The sequence below is a fragment of the Schistocerca nitens genome, chromosome 1 (genome assembly GCF_023898315.1).
Source record: "Schistocerca nitens isolate TAMUIC-IGC-003100 chromosome 1, iqSchNite1.1, whole genome shotgun sequence".
Taxonomy (NCBI): Eukaryota; Metazoa; Arthropoda; class Insecta; order Orthoptera; family Acrididae; genus Schistocerca; species Schistocerca nitens.
In genome coordinates, this window is record NC_064614.1 from 154,797,601 (window position 1) to 154,817,027 (window position 19,427).

General features: G+C 45.2%; 1 protein-coding gene across 1 annotated transcript in view; it reads left to right on the forward strand.

Annotated features, from left to right (window-relative positions):
- LOC126232687 (Down syndrome cell adhesion molecule-like protein Dscam2) overlaps positions 1-19,427 on the forward strand; it is a 408,767-nt gene that overhangs the window by 52,860 nt on the left and 336,480 nt on the right. The window contains exons 2-3 of the mRNA XM_049942816.1: positions 3,738-3,939; positions 9,977-10,208. Coding sequence (XP_049798773.1) covers positions 3,738-3,939; positions 9,977-10,208 — 434 coding nt within the window. The remainder of the gene's footprint in view (positions 1-3,737; positions 3,940-9,976; positions 10,209-19,427) is intronic.

Consider the following 19,427-nt stretch of genomic DNA (forward strand, 5'->3'; position numbering starts at 1 on the left):
CAACGACAGCTCTGGGAGGCCATCAGGCCGAACGGATCAAAATGTGCAGAGAGTGACCATCTTGAGGAATCGAGATCGCCGTGTCCGCACTGCGATCAAGGGAGATTGGATTCTCCACCACGACAAAGTGTCCGCTCGCATGTCGCGCGCCGCCACCGAAGTTTTGGTCAAGTTCAACGTGACAACACTGCCGCAGCCACCCAACAGCCGTGACATGGGTCCAAGTGACTTTTTCCTCTTCCCTCAAATCAAGGCAGGCCTAAAAGGGATTAGACTCCATCGATGCCATCCAGCAAGCTTCGACGAGAGCCCTTGACAGCTTGACGCCCGAGGCCTTCCAGAAGGGCTACGAACAGTGCAAGACGCACTGGCAGCGCTGTGTTGATGCTGAAGGATCTTATTTTGAAGAATTTTAGTCCGCTGTACTTAAATGTTCAATAAATTTCTAGTTCTGAGTTAAGTCACACCCTGTACAGTGTCTAATGCGGCCACCTATCAAAAGCCCGAACAACCATCTTTTCTAGTGCGGACCTCTACGAGACGTGCAGTAGGAGAGTCAATGAGGTTCTAGAAGATAATGACAGGGATTTGGAGTCATGCCGACTCCACTGCCGTGACAAGCTTGCTAGGTTTCTCAGCTGTGGATCCATGGCCCACAGAGTCTCGATTGGGTTTAAATCTGGTGGGTTTGGCGGTCGGAGAGGGGAAGGGGGTTACGGTAAACTCATCCTGGTGCTTCTCGAAAGACACTCACATGCTGCGCGCTGTGTGACCCGTTGCATTGTCCTGCTGGTAGATGCCACCATCCCGAGGAAAAAACAAACTGGATGTAGGGTTGACATGGCCCCCAAGGATAGATGCATACTTGTATTGATCCATTGTGCCTTCCAGAATCATGAGATCATGCAGAGAATGTCGTTGCAGCGCGTGTGCTTTCAGCCGTACACGCCAAAAGCCATTTGTCTGATGGAACATAAAACGAGAGTGGTCTGGATAACCCACCTGTCACCACTCACTGGACGCTCAGTTGGGGTAGTGGCGTGCAATTTCCAGCCTTCGTCACCGATGAGCAGCAATCAGCATGGATGCATGAACGACGCACCTACCACGGAGACCCATACACAGCAACGTTCACTGAACAGTCGTTGAGGAGACACCGTTGGTAGCCACTTGGTTCGTCTGGGCAGTCAGTTGCTCAACAGTTACACGTCTGTTCACACTGTTCACATCTCCACAGCCATCGTTCACTCCTGTCATCTATGTCTCGTAGTACATCTACATCTACTATTTATACTCCGCAAGCCACCCAACGGTGTGTGGCGGAGGGCACTTTACGTGCCACTGTCATTACCTCCCTTTCCTGTTCCAGTCGCGTATGGTTCGCGGGGAGAACGACAGCCGGAAAGCCTCCGTACGCGCTCGAATCTCTCTAATTTTACATTCGTGATCTCCTCGGGAGGTATAAGTAGGGGGAAGCAATATATTCGATACCTCATCCAGAAACGCACCCACTCGAAACCTGGACAGCAAGCTACACCGCGATGCAGAGCGCCTCTCTTGCAGAGTCTGCCACTTGAGTTTGCTAAACATCTCCGTAACGCTATCAATCTTACCAAATAACCCTGTGACGAAACGCGCCTCTCTTCTTTAGATCTTCTCTATCTCCTCTGTCAACCCAACCTGGTACGGAACCCACACTAATGAGCAATACTCAAGTATAGGGCGAACGAGTGTTTTGTAAGCCACCTCCTTTGTTGATGGACTACATTTTCTAAGGACTCTCCCAATGAATCTCAACCTGGCACCCTCCTTACCAACAATAAATTTTATCTGATCATTCCACTTCAAATCGTTCCACTCCCAGATATTTTACAGAAGTAACTGCTACCAGTGTTTGTTCCGCTATCATATAATCATGCAATAAAGGATCCTTCTTTCTATGTATTCGCAATACATTACATTTGTGTAAGTTAAGGGTCAGTTGCCACTCCCTGCACCAAGTGCCTGTCCGCTGCAGATATTCCTGCATTTCGCTGCAATTTTCTAATGCTGCAAATTCTCTGTATACTACAGTATCATCCGCGAAAAGCCGCATGGAACTTCCGATACTATCTGCTAGGTCATTTTTACATATTGTGAAAAACAGTGGTCCCATAACACACCCATGTGGCACGCTAGAGCTTACTTTAACGTCTGTAGACGTCTCTCCATTGAGAACAACATGCTGTGTTCTGTCTGCTAAAAACTCTTCAATCCAGCCACACAGATGGTCTGATATTGCGTAGGCTTTTACTTTGTTTATCAGGCGACAGTGCGGAACTGTATCGAACGCTTTCCGGAAGTCAAGGAAAATGGCATCTACCTGTGAGCCTGTATCTAATATTTTCCGGGTCTCATAAACAAATAAAGCGAGTTGGGTTTCACACGATCGCTGTTTCCGGAATCCATGTTGATTCCTATAGAGCAGATTCTGGGTCTCCATAAATGACATGATACGCGAGCAAAAAACATGTTCTAAAATTCTACAACAGATCGATGTCAGAGATATAGGTCAATAGTTTTGCGCATCTGCTCGACGACTCATCTTGAAAACTGGGACTACCTGTGCTCTTTTCCAATCATTTGGAACCTTCCGTTCCTCTAGAGACTTGCGGTGCACGGCTGTTAGAAAAGGAGCAAGTTCTTTCGCGTACTCTGTGAAGAATCGAATCGGTATGCCGTCAGGTCCAGTGGACTTTCCTCTGTTGAGTGACTTCAGTTGCTTTTCTATTCCTTGGACACTTATTTCGATGTCAGCCATTTTTTCGTTTGTGCGAGGATTTAGAGAAGGAACTGCAGTGCGGTCTTCCTCTGTGAAACAGCTTTGGAAAAAGATGTTTAGTATTTCAGCTTTACGCGTGTCATCCTCTGTTTCAATACCATCATCATTCCAGAATGTCTGGATATGCTGTTTCGATCCACGTACTGATTTAACGAAAGACCAGAACTTCCTAGGATTTTCTGTCAAGTCGGTACATAGAATTTTACTTTCGAATTCACTGAACGCTTCAGGCATAGTCCTCTTTACGCTAACTTTGAAATCGTTTAGCTTCTGCTTGTCTGAGAGGTTTTGGCTGCGTTTAAACTTGCAGTGAAGCTCTCTTTGCTCTAGTGGTAGTTTCCTAAATTTGATATTGAACCACGGTGGGTTTTTCCCGTCCATCACAGTTTTACTCGGCACGTACCTGTGTAAAACGCATTTTACGATTGCCTTGAACTTTTTCCACAAACACTCAACATTGTCAGTGTCAGAACAGAAATTTTCGTTTTCATCTGTTAGGTAGTCTGAAATCTGCTCTTATTACTCTTGCTAAACAGATAAACCTTCCTCCACACAGTTGCCTCAGCGCCTGTTTTGGATAGTTCCATTTTGCCCTCCACGATAGCATGCTAATAGTTTACAAACTTATCAGTTTCCACCCTGGGCCGAAAGCCACTATTCATGCCATTTTGGACGTCAGATAAAGCTCTCCGTTTGTCCGTTACGACAACAACTGCATTGTCCCCCCACACCCCCACACCCGTCCCCCGCTTCCCCCGATACGCTTTATATACCTTGCACTGTAGTGCTTCCAACTGTCGTCTGTGACTTATTATTGCACGTTGACGTCGAACATAGATGGTGGTCACATTAATGTGACTAGACGGTGTAGATGTAGTGTAAGTTGTAGCATCACATCGGCGCCTCGATGTTGCAGGTGGTGGCACGAGTCCGGGACGCCGGTGGCTTCTTCCGGGCGCGTGTGGGCCTCGCAGGAGGCGCTGCACATCCTGGGGGCGCGCCAGGAGGACGCGGGAAGGTGGGAGTGTCGAGTAAACAACGCCTTCGGTGAGCAGCGGGTGCACGCCTCGCTGCAGGTCACCGCACCGCTCGCCGTACACGTCACACCACACCTGCTGGTGAGGACCTCATCATACTCCCCTATTGAGCCGTTACCAGTTATTTATTGCTTCCAGGCCATACCTAATGAAGCAAATTCATACAAGTCCCGCTATCATTCCAAAAAAAAAAAAAAAAATCATAACAGAAAAGGCGTTGTCTCGATTGACTGACTAACTGATTCATCATCGCCCTTTCCAAACCACTAAGGATAGAAATTTGAACTTTGCAGTAGTTTTGAACTTATACAGTAGACGTCGTTTAAAAAGGGATTTTTCGAAATTCCATCTGTAAGGGGGTGAAATAGGGGATGAAAGATTTTTTTGAAAATGTGACGCTATGAAGGCGATTTTGAAGTTAGGCCTACAAAAATTGGTATTTGATTTCTCGGTCAAGAATAAAGAAATACGTGTTTCAGAGTTTTTGGGAATTTAACTCTTATGGGGTGAGATAGTGTATGAAAGTTCTTTTTTAAAAAATAAATCATTATTAAATACTTATTGAAGTATTTTTAAAACTTCATCTATGAAAGCTAGTATTTGACATGTCGGCTCTTACACTGTAGGCATCTTTTAAGACGGGATTGTTCGATATTTTACTCCTAAGGGGGTGAAATACGGGACGAAAGGCTTTTTGAAAATATGTCCCTATTAAGGCAATTACGAAGGTAGAAGTACGAAAAGTGGTATTTGATTTCTCAATAAGAAGGAAAAAAACGTGTCTCAGCATTTTTGGAAAGCAACTAGTAAGGGGCTAAAAAAGTGCGTGAAAATTGCTTTGAAAATAAATCACTATTGAAGACGTACTATAGCATTTTTAAAGCTACAGCTATGAAAATTCGCACTTGGCTTCTCAGTTACAAATGAAAAAATACGTGTTTCAGTCTTTTTTGGAAGTCCAGCCACCTAAGAAATAGGGGACGAAAAGTTTTATGCTAAAAGCAACGCTACTTAAAAATGGTGGTTTCACATAGAAAGCCCTGGTAGTCAAAGGGTTAAACACGTGTTTGTCTCGAGAGTTATGTGAGACATGCCTTACGCTGTGGCGACCCCACGTCCACCAGGTGAGACGCGACTGAGTGGTCAAAAATCACAGGAAGAGTTGTCCCATTTGAAGACTTGCCATGTATGACCCTCAATGTCACTGCTAGATGCACCTTAAGGCGTGGGTGCAGACACATATCAGAGCAGTCTGTTACAGACAGGTGTGTAGTGATCATGACAGCACGTCGCGAGTTGAACGTGAGTTGATCAACTGTGCGGGATACATTGGTCATACCGTATCTTAAATTACCCAAAAATTTGTCTTTCTGAGGTCAATGACGTCAAGGATGGATCTTCAGTATCGGAGACACGATGTTTCCACTCGCATGATGCGCAGCACAGAACGGCCACAAGTATTTGACGAACGGACGTCACGCAGAGCCATACATGGTGATCGACGCAGTTCGCCACAGATTTGAATGTGGGGCATCAGGAATCCATTTATACCAGCACTGTACGGAGACAGAAGAATTGTATATTCTCCAGCAGCTGACGCCCGACTCATGTCCGTTTGCTGACACCACCACACACAACTCAACGACTGACAACAGCCTGCGAACATTCTCTTTGGACCGTGCAAAAGCGCTAGCGTGTAGCATGGTGGGAGATGTGACATACCACCCCATACGCAGCCGTTTGTGTTGTGTTATTAACTGCAGTCTTTGCGTGGGACGATAATTCCTTACTCCGGCAGCTGTTAGTCTCTGCTCAATGGTGCTGTATGACGCAGAACGTTGCAGAGAGTCCAATGCTTTTTCTCTTATGACAGGCGCAGATGTAAAGGTGTTACAATGTACTTGGTGCACGATACAACGATGTTTCATTGTGGTGGTCAGATCTGGTAGAGCAGAACCATGACGATGAGTATCACTGCCCACACATTCCAATGTAGGCAAACATCAGGCCACTGTCTCATACGAGTGCCTCTCAAGCTGTGCGGAGTGGCCGCGCGGTTTCAGGCGTCATGTCACGGATTGCGCGGCCCCTCCCGCCGGAGGTTTGAGTCCTCCCTCGGGCATGGGTGTGTGTCTATGTTGTTTTTAGCATAAGTTAGTTTAAGTAGTGTGTAATTCTAGGGACCGATGACCTCAGCAGTTTCGTCACTTAGAAATTCACACATATTTGAACATTTTGAGTGCCTTATAAATCTGGACATTCCACAATTCGACGAGCCACCTAAATGGAGACCCACAATGAGGCCGCTTTCAAACTCTGTGAGGTTCTGATGACGCTGTCTCAAACGGGGACGTGGCATCTCCGTGTCCTTCACAGTCACCACGAAACATCTGATGCTGTTCACTCTCTTTATGTACCGTTCCAGGTCTGGTAACGACACTAAATACGTACAACGTTAATTTACTTTGGTAGCTGTCCTGCCTGTTATGGAGAATTGCAACTTATCAATTACATACGCACCAATCGTGTGTATGAGAACGACGTTCCACTGACATCCGACTATGTCTTCTAGGTGCTTCACTTCTTTTGGCAGGCTGTGTACTTTACGAAAACATCCAAGATTCAAAAACTAGACTGGAATTTACACATCTAAAAGCTCATACAACGCCTTCAGCTGATCCCTAGCAACTTCCACCAATAATCTCCACAAAGAAAAACAGATGTACGGTTCAAAGTCAGTTTCTCAGAGTGGCAAATTCGGAGAAGCATACATCCTACGTCTACTGTACAACCGACAGTGACTGAAGAGGAATCAAAGGAAGATGGTGTCTCTGCTTTTATCCATCTTTGCGATGCGTTCTCCGGAAAGATAGGACGAATCCTCCAAGAACAGTAAGTGAAGACTATTTTCCGCCTTCTAGTTAAAAAAAATGGTTCAAATGGTTCTGAACACTATGGGACTTAACTTCTAAGGTCATCAATGCCCTAGAACTTACAAGGGAACCTCCCCATCGCACCCCCCTCAGATTTGGTTATAAGTTGGCACAGTGGATAGGCCTTGAAAAACTGAACACAGATCAATTGAGAAAACAGGAAGAAGTTGTGTGGAACTGTGAAAAAATAAGCAAAATATTACAAACTGAGTAGTTCATGGGAAGATAGGCGACATCAAGGACTCTAAGAACACAGGAGCGCCGTGGTCTCGTGGTAACGTGAGCAGCTGCGGAACGGGAGGTCCTTGGTTCAAATCCTCCATCGAGTGAAAAGTTTAATTTTTTTATTTTCAGTTTATGTGACAAACTATTGTGTTTTCATCACTTTTTTGGGAGTGATTATCACATCCAAAAGAAAACCTAAATCGGGCAAGGTAGAAGAATCTTTTTACCCATTCGCCAAGTGTACAAGTTAGGTGGGTCGACAACATATTCCTGTCATGTGACGCACATGCCGTTACCAGTGTCGTATAGAATATATCAGATGTGTTTTCCTGTGGAGAAATCGGTTGACCTATGACCTTGCGATCAAATGTTTTCGGTTCCCATTGGAGAGGCACGTCCTTTCGTCTACTAATCGCACGGTTTTGCGATGCGGTCGCAAGACACAGACACTAAACTTATTACAGTGAACAGAGACGTCAATGAACGAACGGACAGATAATAACGATGTAAAAATAAAGAAAGTAAAATTCTCAGTGGAGGGAAGACTTGAACCAAGGACCTTTCGTTCTCCAGCTGTTCACGCTACCACGAGACCACGGCGCTCCTGAGCTCAGATTGTCCATGATGTTGCCTATGTGGCCCATGGACTACTCAGTTTGTATATTTTGCTTATTTTCTCACAGTTCCACGCAACTTCTTCCCGTTTTCTCAATTGATCTGTGTTCAGTTTATCAAGGCCTATCCACTGTGCCAACTTATAACTAAATCTGAGAGGGGTGCGATGGGGAGGTTCCCTTGTTAGAACTACTTAAACCTAACTAACCTATGGACATCACACACATCCATGCCCAAGGCACGATTCGAACCTGTGACCGTAGCGGGCGCGCGGTTCCAGACTGTAGCGCCTAGAACCGCTCGGCCACTCTGGCCAGCCTCTAGTTAAAACACTGCTCGTTAGTGTCAAGGAAGACCTCAGACTAAGGAAGTGAGGGCCTATATAATTCTTATCCGCAGCTTGGATGCATGAGCTATTAGATGATTTTGCGGTAATTTCGCAGTTGTCGGCTCTTGCAATCTTCAGAAGTCTGTGAAAGATGTTTCTCCGAAAGTCAGACAGTATATAGTCAGTCTAATACGTTCCACACACCAATGTAAATAGTTGTTTTGTTGCCTCTTCCGCCAATGATTTTAGAATTTTTGATGCCATATTATCTATCCCTTCTGCCTGATTCGATCTTAAGTCTTACAAAGCTCTTTTAAATTCTGATTCTAATAGTGCATCCCCTATCTCTTCTAGGCGGCTTCAGTCTGGAACCGAGCGACCGCTACGGTCGCAGGTTCGAATCCTGCCTCGGGCATGGATGTGTGTGATGTCCTTAGGTTAGCTAGATTTAAGTAGTTCTAAGTTGTAGGGGACCTGAGATGTTAAGTCCCACAGTGCTCAGAGCCATTTGAACCATTTTCACCGAAGGTTGTTTTGACTTCGCTGCATGCTGAGTCACTCCTACCCATGTTCTTCCTTCTTTCATCTATCAACTGAAGTATTTCTTCTCTTACCCATGATTTTGGAATTTTTGATGCAATATCATCTCCTATTATATCCTCGCAATTACCTTCTCTGCGCCGATGTTTTTCTTTCCGACTTTTGTGATTGACCTTTTTAGACATGTCCATTCCTCTTCAACTGAATTGCCTGCTGAGCTACTCCTTATCGCAGTATCTGTTGCCTCAGAGAACTCAGAGAGCACCTCGTTATTCTTTAGTATTTCCGTATCTCACTTCTTCGAGCATTGATTCTTCCTCACTATTTTCTCAAACTTGTGCGTTAGACACTCGATTAGAGCAATCTGCTTCTCACGTGCTAATGTACTTATGTTATACTCCACAATGTTATACGTTACAATTCGGTGCCCTCCTATGAAAGTGTGTTACAACTTGTTTCAGTGCAAGTTCGACCGAGTAATATGCATGATGTGTAATACCTCAAACAACATTGAGACCAGAATACAAAATTCGGAGACATTACTTTTGAGCACATCCTGTTACATGTTTTGCGACATTTCTTAGATGTTATTTGATAACGATTAAAAAAAAAAAAAAGGAAACAGCAGATAAATTTGAAAATTGTGCAGCCTGTGATGGACAATGTAACTATTTGATAAATATATCGAGGCTGTGTACCTATCTGCGAACAAAATTATCCTCAAATCCTGCCAGTTTCCACACTTTTGCTGACAAGTCAGTCCCCATGTCCACCAGCCACCCCAATTCGGCTTGCTCGCCATTTCTGTTAGCCCCTCATTTCTGCTAGCCTCCCATTTCTCCTAGCCCCCAATTCAGCTAGTCCCCCTGTTTGATAAATATATCGAGGCTGTGTACCTATCTGCGAACAAAATTATCCTCAAATCCTGCCAGTTTCCACACTTTTGCTGACAGTCCCCAAGTCCACCAGCCACCCCAATTCGGCTTGCTCGCCATTTCTGTTAGCTCCTCATTTCTGCTAGCCTCCCATTTCTCCAAGCCCCCAATTCAGCTAGTATCCCTATTCAGCTAGCCTTCAATTATGCTTGCCCTCCCCCTGTCTACCACCAAGTCTACTAGTGACCAAGACCATTACTCAGAGCCAATACTCCTCAATGTCACTACACTTCAAGGCCACACTAGTCCTCAAGGCCACTACAGTGCCAGTTTCGCTAGCCTCCAGTTCTGCTACTCCCCCCCTGTCCCCTTGTGGAGGGTGGGCTCCACAATTCTGCATGTGCTGAGACCACTACTCCTCAACGCCGCTATTCTTCAAGACCACTGCCCGTCAAGACAATTTATCTTTAGTGAACTAACCCCCCACGATCAATAACCCAAAGTCTGGTAGCCTCTAAGCCTATTAGCCTCAGATCCCTTAGCCCCTATGTTCCTTATCCCAAGTCAGCCGGACCAAACGTCTGCTGCTGGTCTTGTTGCAGGTGGTGAACTCAGGAGAGGCGGCTACGTTCAACTGCACAGTGTCTGGCTCACCAGTGGCCAGCGTGGAGTGGCTGCACAACGCGGAGCCCCTGCCTGCTGGTCGCGCGAGGCTGTTGTCGCCGCTGGTGCTGCACGTCACTGCAGCGTCGCGCGCCCACCGCGGCGTCTACCAGTGCGTCGCCAGGGGCAACGGAGACAGCGCCCAAGCCAGCGCGGAGCTCAGGCTCGGAGGTAAGCGAGCTGCGCAGTCAGCTAGCCAGACCATACCGTGCCGGACAGCTTGGGGTTAGCTCACATAGAGAAACTGTGGCTCAATAGTGAAAGAATACCACCCTGGCGTATTACACGGCAGCTCGTAAAACGTGTTTGTGCGACGGCACTACGGAATAGAAATACACTACTGGCCATTAAAATTGCTACACCACGAAGGTGACGTGCTACAGACGCGAAATTTAACCGACAGGAAGAAGATGCTGTGATATGCAAATGATTAGCTTTTCAGAGCATTCACACAAGGTTGGCGCCGGTGGCCACACCTACAAGGTGCTCACATGAGGAAAGTTTCCAACCGATTTCTCATACACAAACAGCAGTTGACCGGCGTTGCCTCGTGAAACGTTGTTGTGATGCCTCGTGTAAGGAGGAGAAATGCGTACCATCACGTTTCCGACTTTGATAAAGGTCGGATTGTAGCCTATCGCGATTGCGGTTTTTCGTATCGCGACATTGCTGCTCGCATTGGTCGAGATCCAATGACTGTTAGCAGAATATGGAATCGGTGGGTTCAGGAGGGTAATATGGAACGCCGTGCTGGATCCCAACGCCCTCATATCACTAGCAGTTGATATGACGGGCATCTTCTCCGCATGGCTGTAACCGATCGTGCAGCCACGTCTCGATCCCTGAGTCAACAGATGGGGACGTTTGCAAGACAACAACCATCTGCACGAACAGTTCGACGACGTTTGCAGCAGCATGGGCTATCAGCTCGGAGACCATGGCTGCGGTTACCCTTGACGCTGCATCACAGACACGAGCGCCTGCGATGGTGTACTCAACGACGTACATGGATGCACGAATGGCAAAACGTCATTTTTTCGGATGAATCCAGGTTCTGTTTACAGGATCGTGATGGTCGCATCCGTGTTTGGCGACATCGCGGTGAACGCACATTGGAAGCGTGTATTCGTCACCGCCATACTGGCGTATCACCCGGCGTGATGGTATGGGGTGCCATTGGTTACACGTATCGGTAACCTCTTGTTCGCATTGACGGAACTCTGAACAGTGGACGTTACATTTCAGATGTGTTACGACCCGTGGCTCTACCCTTCATTCGATCCCTGCGAAACCCTACATTTCAGCAGGATAATGCACGACCGCATGATGCAGGTCCTGTACGGGCCTTTCTAGTTACAGAAAATGTTCGACTGCTGCCCTGGCTAGCACATTCTCCAGATGTCTCACCAATTGAAAACGTCTGGTCAATGGTGGCCGAGCAACTGGCTCGTCACAATACGCCAGTCACTACTCTTGATGAACTGTGGTATCGTGTTGGAGCTGCATGGGCAGCTGTACCTGTACACGCCATCCAAGCTTTATTTGACTCAATCCCCAGGCGAATCAAGGCTGTTATTACGGCCAGTGGTGGTTGTTCTGGGTACTGACTTCTCAGGATCTATGCACCCAAATTGCGTAAAAATGTAATCACATGTCAGTTCTAGTATAATATATTTGTCCAATGAATACCAGTTCATCATATGCATTTCTTCTTGATGTAGCAATTTTAATGGCTAGTGTGTTCTTGCAAATGTTTAATTCAGTAGTCTCTTGGAAAAACATCAATCGTTCTCAACAAATCCTTCCAGGCCTACAGTTCTTTACTCTCCTTAGTTCATAATAGGGGGATTTGAAGAGTCCGTGAAAAGTCCGAGAGATGGCACCACCAGCGCGTATCGAGGTCGTCTTTGGAAAGAACGCACACCATGTTTCAACCATATTGCTCTATTTCTTTGTGGTTAGCATTAGTGTGAATCAAGGAAGTCGAGTGATTGTCAAAAAATGGACCAAGAACAATTTCGGGTGGAGATTAAGCATTCCTTTATGGAAGGCAAAACGCCTCAGGAGACTAAAGAGAAGCTTGCTAAACACTACGCTGACTCTGCACCTTCGATTAGAACAGTTTATAAGTGGTTTCAAAATTTTCGGAGTGTCCATATGGGCACAAGTGATGCTGGACGATCTGGACGCCCTGTGGAGTTACGACTCCAGAAATCATTGATAAAATCCGTGATATGGTGACGGATGATAGAAGAGTTAAGGTGTTAGAGATTGCTAGTGCTGTAGGCATCTCTATTGAACGGGTACATAATTTTTGCATAAACATTTGGACATGAGAAAACTATCCGCTAGATGGGTTCCGCGATTGCTCACGCTTGACCAAAATCGGAATCGTGTGAAGTGTTGCATGGATGGTTTGCAGTTGTTTAGGAAGAATCCACAGGACTTTAAGCGTCGTTTCGTCACTGTGGATGAAACATGGATACATTACTATACTCCTGAGACCAAACAACGATCTGCCGGTTTATTGAAGAACCCTTAGAAATAGAGTAGAAGCAAAGAAACTGCCCACTGAAGATGCTTTAAATAAGGAAAACGAGTCTGGTCTATATAAGACTTCATTCCGCGCAGTAAAAGCAAGCCACACCGGGTGAATGTGGATAAATAATAACACGAAAACGAGAGAATATCGTGTGTCAGTGCAGTGAAAGTGCTAAAAATTTGACGCCTGTTTATAGAAGAACCCTTGGAAATAGTGTAGAAACCAAGAAACTGACCACTGAAGATGCTTTAAGTAAGGAAAACGTGTCTGGTCTATGTAAGACTTCATTCAACGTAGTTCCCTAGTTAGGGAACGAGTATTGGGGAAGAGATGCAGTAATCCTGCATTGCTGCTCTTAACAAGTTCCTACTGGAGAATGTTTGTTGCCTTTCTCCGACTTTCTATGAAGTCTCAAGTGTGTATCAGTGTCGTGTGGATGACTGTGTTGAGTTCTTATACAGTACAGTGTTCGGTTCATATTGTTATGGATGAAGGGAAGGGAGAGGTGAAGCCCAGTTCCGGTACATGGCCTACTCCTCTCGAATAGCACTTCGTGAGACGCTGTGTAGAGGTCTGTAATTTAATGCAGGACATTAGCACAAAGACTGGTGATCAGGAATCTTACGCCACCACCTCTTCTTCCCTAGCAGGCCAAATGCGAGAGTGTTATATAACTATCATAAAGAGGAATCAAAAACAAAGGAACTTGAGGCTGTAAAATGAAAATCGCTGAAAGGATCGTAATGTCATTGGCTGCGGAATAAGGTGCGATCGTTATAAGAGCGCCGATGCCACGAGCTCGCTGTTGGATGGACACAGGCGTACACCGATCATCGATAGAGTGAGCACGTGTACGCATCCACCATCCACTGCAGTCAATCGAGCTGAACAGAAAAGTTAAATGGAGGCTTCAAAACAAGAGAAAATGGGTGTTGTACATTTCCTGACAGTAAAAGGACTGCAGGGAATGGAAATTCATCGAAGAATATCTCAAGTGAACGGAGAGCAGTGCATGTCTGATGCAAATGTCAAGGTGTGTCACAAGTGATTCTGGGAAAGTCATGCGAGGGGCGTTTGAAAAGTCCGTGCAAAGTCCCAGAGATGGCACCACCGGCGGGTATCGAGGTCATGTTTAGTTAGTAGCATCTTTGGAAAGAACGCACACCAAGTTTCAGCGGTATTGGTCTATTTCTTTGTGTTTGCCATTCGTGTGATTCAAGGAAGTCCAGTGATTGCCAAAAAATGGACGAAAAAGAATTTCCTGTGGTGATTAAACATTACTTTATGAAAGGCAAAACGGCTCAGGAGACTAAAGAGAAGCTTCATAAACATTACGGTGACTCTGCACCTTCGATTAGAAAAGTTTATAAGTGGTTTCAAAAATTTTGGTGTGGCCATATGGCTACAAGTAATGCTGAACGTTGTGGACGCCCTGTGGATGTTACGACTCCAGAAATCATTGATAAAATCCATGATATGGTGATGGATGACAGAAGAGTCAAGGTGTGTGAGATTACTAGTGCTGTGGGCATCTCGAATGAATGGGCACATAATATTTTGCATCAGCATTTGGACATGAGAAAGCTATCCGCAAGATGGGTTCCGTGATTGCTCACGCTTGACCAAAAACGGAATCGTGTGAAGTGTTTGCAAGGATGGTTTGCTGCTGTTCAGTAAGAGTCCGCGGGGCTTTAAACGTCGTTTCGTCACTGTGGATGAAACATGGATACATTACTACACTCCTGACACCAAACAACAGTCTAAACAGTGGCTTACCAAGGGAGAAGCTGCACCAAAAAGGCGAAGACCAGACTTTCGGCCGAAAGGTCTTTTGGGATTCGCAAGGGATATTCCTCATCGACTATCTGGAAAAGAGTAAAACTATTACAGGTGCATATTATTCATCGTTATTGGACCGTTTGAAAACCGAACTGCAAGAAAAACGCCAGCGGTTGGGCCCCAAAAAGTCGTTTTCCATCAGGACAATGCACCAGAACACACCTCAGCAGTTGTGGTCGCAAAATTAATGCAAATAGGATTACAACTCATTTCATATCCCCCTATTTCCAGTCTTGGCTCCCTCGGACTACTATTGGGTCCCATATTTGAAGAAATGGCTGGCGGGACAAAGATTTTATTCAAACGAGGAGATGATTGCAGCAACAATTAGCTATTTTGCAGACTTGGACAATTCCTATTATTTGGAAGGGATCAACAAATTAGAACAGCGTTGGACGAAATGTATGTCTAAAAGGAGACTATGTAGAAAAACAAGAAAGATTTACCCTAAACAAGTAAATAGTTTTTGTTTTTGCACGGACTTTTCAAACGCTCCTCGTACTTCTGCGACACCAGTTCGTCTCGTCCAGCAGAAGAAGATCAGAGCTGGAGATGGGGACGGGAGCAACGCTCTTCTAAAGCTGCCTTCAGCCAGTCTTCAGTGTTTTGTTGCGTGCCGAAGAAAATGTCATAAATATGAAGCAGATTGGTATAAAGTTCTCCAGTTAGGGAGATTTATGGTCACTGCACACGACTTCATACTTTATTTCGTAACAGGACTTTCAGTGATTACTCCGATTACCGAAAATATTGACCAGATGACATCGTAGGCAGGCTTCGGTAAACTACACTACTGGCAATTAAAATTGCTACACCACGAAGAAATGCAGATGATAAGCGGGTATTCATTGGACAAATGTATTATACTAGAACTGACATGTGATTACATTATCAGGCAATTTGGGTGCTTAGATCCTGAGAAATCAGTACCCAGAACAACCACCTCTGGCCGTAATAATGGCATTGATACGCCTGGGCATTGAGTCAAACAGAGCTTGGATGGCGTGTACAGGTACAGCTGCCCATGCAGCTTCAACACGATACCACAGTTCATCAAGAGTAGTGACTGGCGTATTGTAACGAGCCAGTTGCTCGGCCACCATTGAACAGACGTTTTCAATTGGTGAGACATCTGGAGAATGTGCTGGCCAGGGCAGCAGTCGAACATTTTCTGTAACTAGAAAGGCCCGTACAGGACCTCCAACATGCGGTCGTACATTATCCTGCTGAAATGTAGGATTTCGCAGGGATCGAATGAAGGGTAGAGCCACGGGTCGTTGTTGTTGTTGTTGTGGTCTTCAGTCCTGAGACTGGTTTGATGCAGCTCTCCATGCTACTCTATCCTGTGCAAGCTTCTTCATCTCCCAGTACCTACTGCAACCTACATCCTTCTGAATCTGCTTAGTGTATGCATCTCTTGGTCTCCCCCTACGATTTTTACCCTCCACGCTGCCCTCCAATACTAAATTGGTGATCCCTTGATGCCTCAGAACATGTCCTACCAACCGATCCCTTCTTCTGGTCAAGTTGTGCCACAAACTCCTCTTCTCCCCAAGCCTGTTCAGTACCTCCTCATTAGTTATGTGATCTACCCATCTAATCTTCAGCATTCTTCTGTAGCACCACATTTCGAAAGCTTCTATTCTCTTCTTGTCCAAACTATTTATCGTCCATGTTTCACTTCCATACATGGCTACACTCCATACAAATACTTTCAGAAAAGACTTCCTGACACTTAAATCTATACTCGATGTTAACAAATTTCTCTTCTTCAGAAACGCTTTCCTTCCCATTGCCAGTCTACATTTTATATCCTCTCTACTTCGACCATCATCAGTTATTTTGCTCCCCAAATAGCAAAACTCCTTTACTACTTTAAGTGTCTCATTTCCTAATCTAATACCCTCAACATCACCCGACTTAATTCGACTACATTCCATTATCCTCGTTTTGCTTTTGTTGATGTTCATCTTATATCCTCCCTTCAAGACACCATCCATTCCATTCAACTGCTCTTCCAAGTCCTTTGCTGTCTCTGACAGAATTACGATGTCATCGGCGAACCTCAAAGTTTTTATTTCTTCTCCATGGATTTTAATACCTACTCCGAATTTTTCTTTTGTTTCCTTTACTGCTTGCTCAATATACAGATTGAATAACATCGGGGAGAGGCTACAACCCTGTCTTACTCCCTTCCCAACCACTGCTTCCCTTTCATGCCCCTCGACTCTTATAACTGCCATCTGGTTTCTGTACAAATTGTAAATAGCCTTTCGCTCCCTGTATTTTACCCCTGCCACCTTTAGAATTTGAAAGAGAGTATTCCAGTCAACATTGTCAAAAGCTTTCTCTAAGTCTACAAATGCTAGAAACGTAGGTTTGCCTTTCCTTAATCTTTCTTCTAAGATAAGTCGTAAGGTCAGTATTGCCTCACGTGTCCCAGTATTTCTACGGAATCCAAACTGATCTTCCCCGAGGTCGGCTTCTACTAGTTTTTCCATTCGTCTGTAAAGAATTCGTGTTAGTATTTTGCAGCTGTGGCTTATTAAACTGATTGTTCGGTAATTCTCACATCTGTCAACACCTGCTTTCTTTGGGATTGGAATTATTATATTCTTCTTGAAGTCTGAGGGTATTTCGCCTGTTTCATACATCTTGCTCACCAGATGGTAGAGTTTTGTCAGGACTGGCTCTCCCAAGGCCGTCAGTAGTTCCAATGGAATGTTGTCTACTCCGGGGGCCTTGTTTCGACTCAGGTCTTTCAGTGCTCTGTCAAACTCTTCACGCAGTATCTTATCTCCCATTTCATCTTCATCTACATCCTCTTCCATTTCCATAATATTGTCCTCAAGTACATCGCCCTTGTATAGACCCTCTATATACTCCTTCCACCTTTCTGCTTTCTCTTCTTTGCTTAGAACTGGGTTTCCATCTGAGCTCTTGATGTTCATACAAGTGGTTCTCTTATCTCCAAAGGTCTCTTTAATTTTCCTGTAGGCAGTATCTATCTTACCCCTAGTAAGATAAGCCTCTACATCCTTACATTTGTCCTCTAGCCATCCCTGCTTAGCCATTTTGCACGGGTCGTAACACATCTGAAATGTTACGTCCACTGTTCAAAGTGCCGTCAATGCGAACAAGAGGTACCGAGACGTGTAACCAATGGCACCCCATACTATCACGCCGGGTGATACGCCAGTGTGGCGATGACGAATAGACGCTTCCAATGTGCGTTCACCGCGATTTCGCCAAACCCGGATGGGACCATCATGATGTTGTAAACAGGACCTGGATCAATCCGAAGATATGACGTTTTGCCATTCGTGCACCCAGGTTTGTCGTTGAGTACACCATCGCAGGCATTCCTGTCTGTGATGCAGCGTCAAGGGTAACCGCAGCCATGGTCTCCGAGCTGATAGCCCATGCTGCTGCAAACGTCGTCGAACTGTTCGTGCAGATGGTTGTTGTCTTGCAAACGTCCCCATGTGATGACTCAGGGATCGAGACGTTGCTGCACGATCCGTTACAGCCATGCGGATAAGATGCCTGTCATCTCGACTGCTAGTGATACGAGGTCGTTGGGATCCAGCACGACGTTCCGTAATACCCTCCTGAACCCACCGATTCCATATTCTGCTAACAGTCATTGGATCTCGACCAACGAAAGCAGCAATGTTGCGATACGATAAACCGCAATCGCGATAGGCTACAACCCGACCTTTATCAAAGACGGAAACGTGGTAGTACGCATTTCTCCTCCTTACACGAGGCATCACAGTAACGTTTCACCAGGCAACGCCGGTCAACTGCTGTTTGGAAGCTTTCCTCATGTGAGCACTTTGTAGGTATCGCCCCCAGCGCCAACCTTGTGTGAATGCTCTGAAAAGTTAATCATTTGCAAATCACAGTATCATCTTCCTGTTGGTTAAATTTCGCGTCTGTAGCACGCCATCTTCGGGGCGTAGCAACTTTAATGGCCAGTAGTGGAAGTGCTATAAGCATATATCCAGGATATCAGCGCCATGTAGACTGACGTGCAGACAACTGTGCGCTTTTTCGGGTTTGATTCTGACGTCGTTTTGCCGCGACAGATACTCGCTTAACTGGCGATTCCACCTCTCGCATAAATTCTGCCCGTATCCATCATTCCCCCCCCCCCCTTCCCTTACTAGCAACTACTACACCACTGATCTGTCATGAGAGCCACTTCATCGCTCATGCATAACGGGAGCAATTAATCATGGAGGTAAATAGAACACCTCGTTCATAAACATGGCTGCCACTCTAAAAGCCATGGGCGTACAGGTATAATCTCATATACTGTTATTTTTGCTACTGACACTTTATCTAATTAGTTGTCTGCAGAGGCAAAAGCTGTTTAATGGGGTAACAAATCATATCAAAAGAATTTTATGTGGCAAATTGCAGTTACTACCCAAATTAATTGGTGGAGATAAAAATTGTGGTGCTATGTGTATAAAAAATGCAGATAGTATTACGAAGGCAGACATGGCAAGAAATTCAAGTAACAGGCATGGGACGTAAAGGTTCATTTACAGTCTACTTTTCCCAAATCGGTTAGGTGTGAAGAGTATACTGGAAAAGATTGAAACACATCCAACAAAATGGTTCACTCATGTTGCAAAGATGGTTCATTAGAGATATGCAAATATAATGTATAATTATAAACCTATAAGGAAATACGGTAATGGAAGACCACATAAAATATCCAAACACCAATTTTGATATATCTGAAGATGGGACCGTCTTTTTTTTTTTTTTTTTTTTTTTCTAGTGACGAATGCCTAGAGGAGCCGAAAATACCAGGGTACCCAGGATGCAGTTATAGCGCATGAAAACTATGTGCAGCAGATCAATCTATGCATTGTGCCAGGAACAATGTAATAACAGCTTCACTGGGGCGACATTCAGTCGCCATTAGTCATTGTGTGAGGCAATTCCTTTATTGAAGGGCGGTGCAGTCGTCCTTCTAACTGCCATTGCACTCT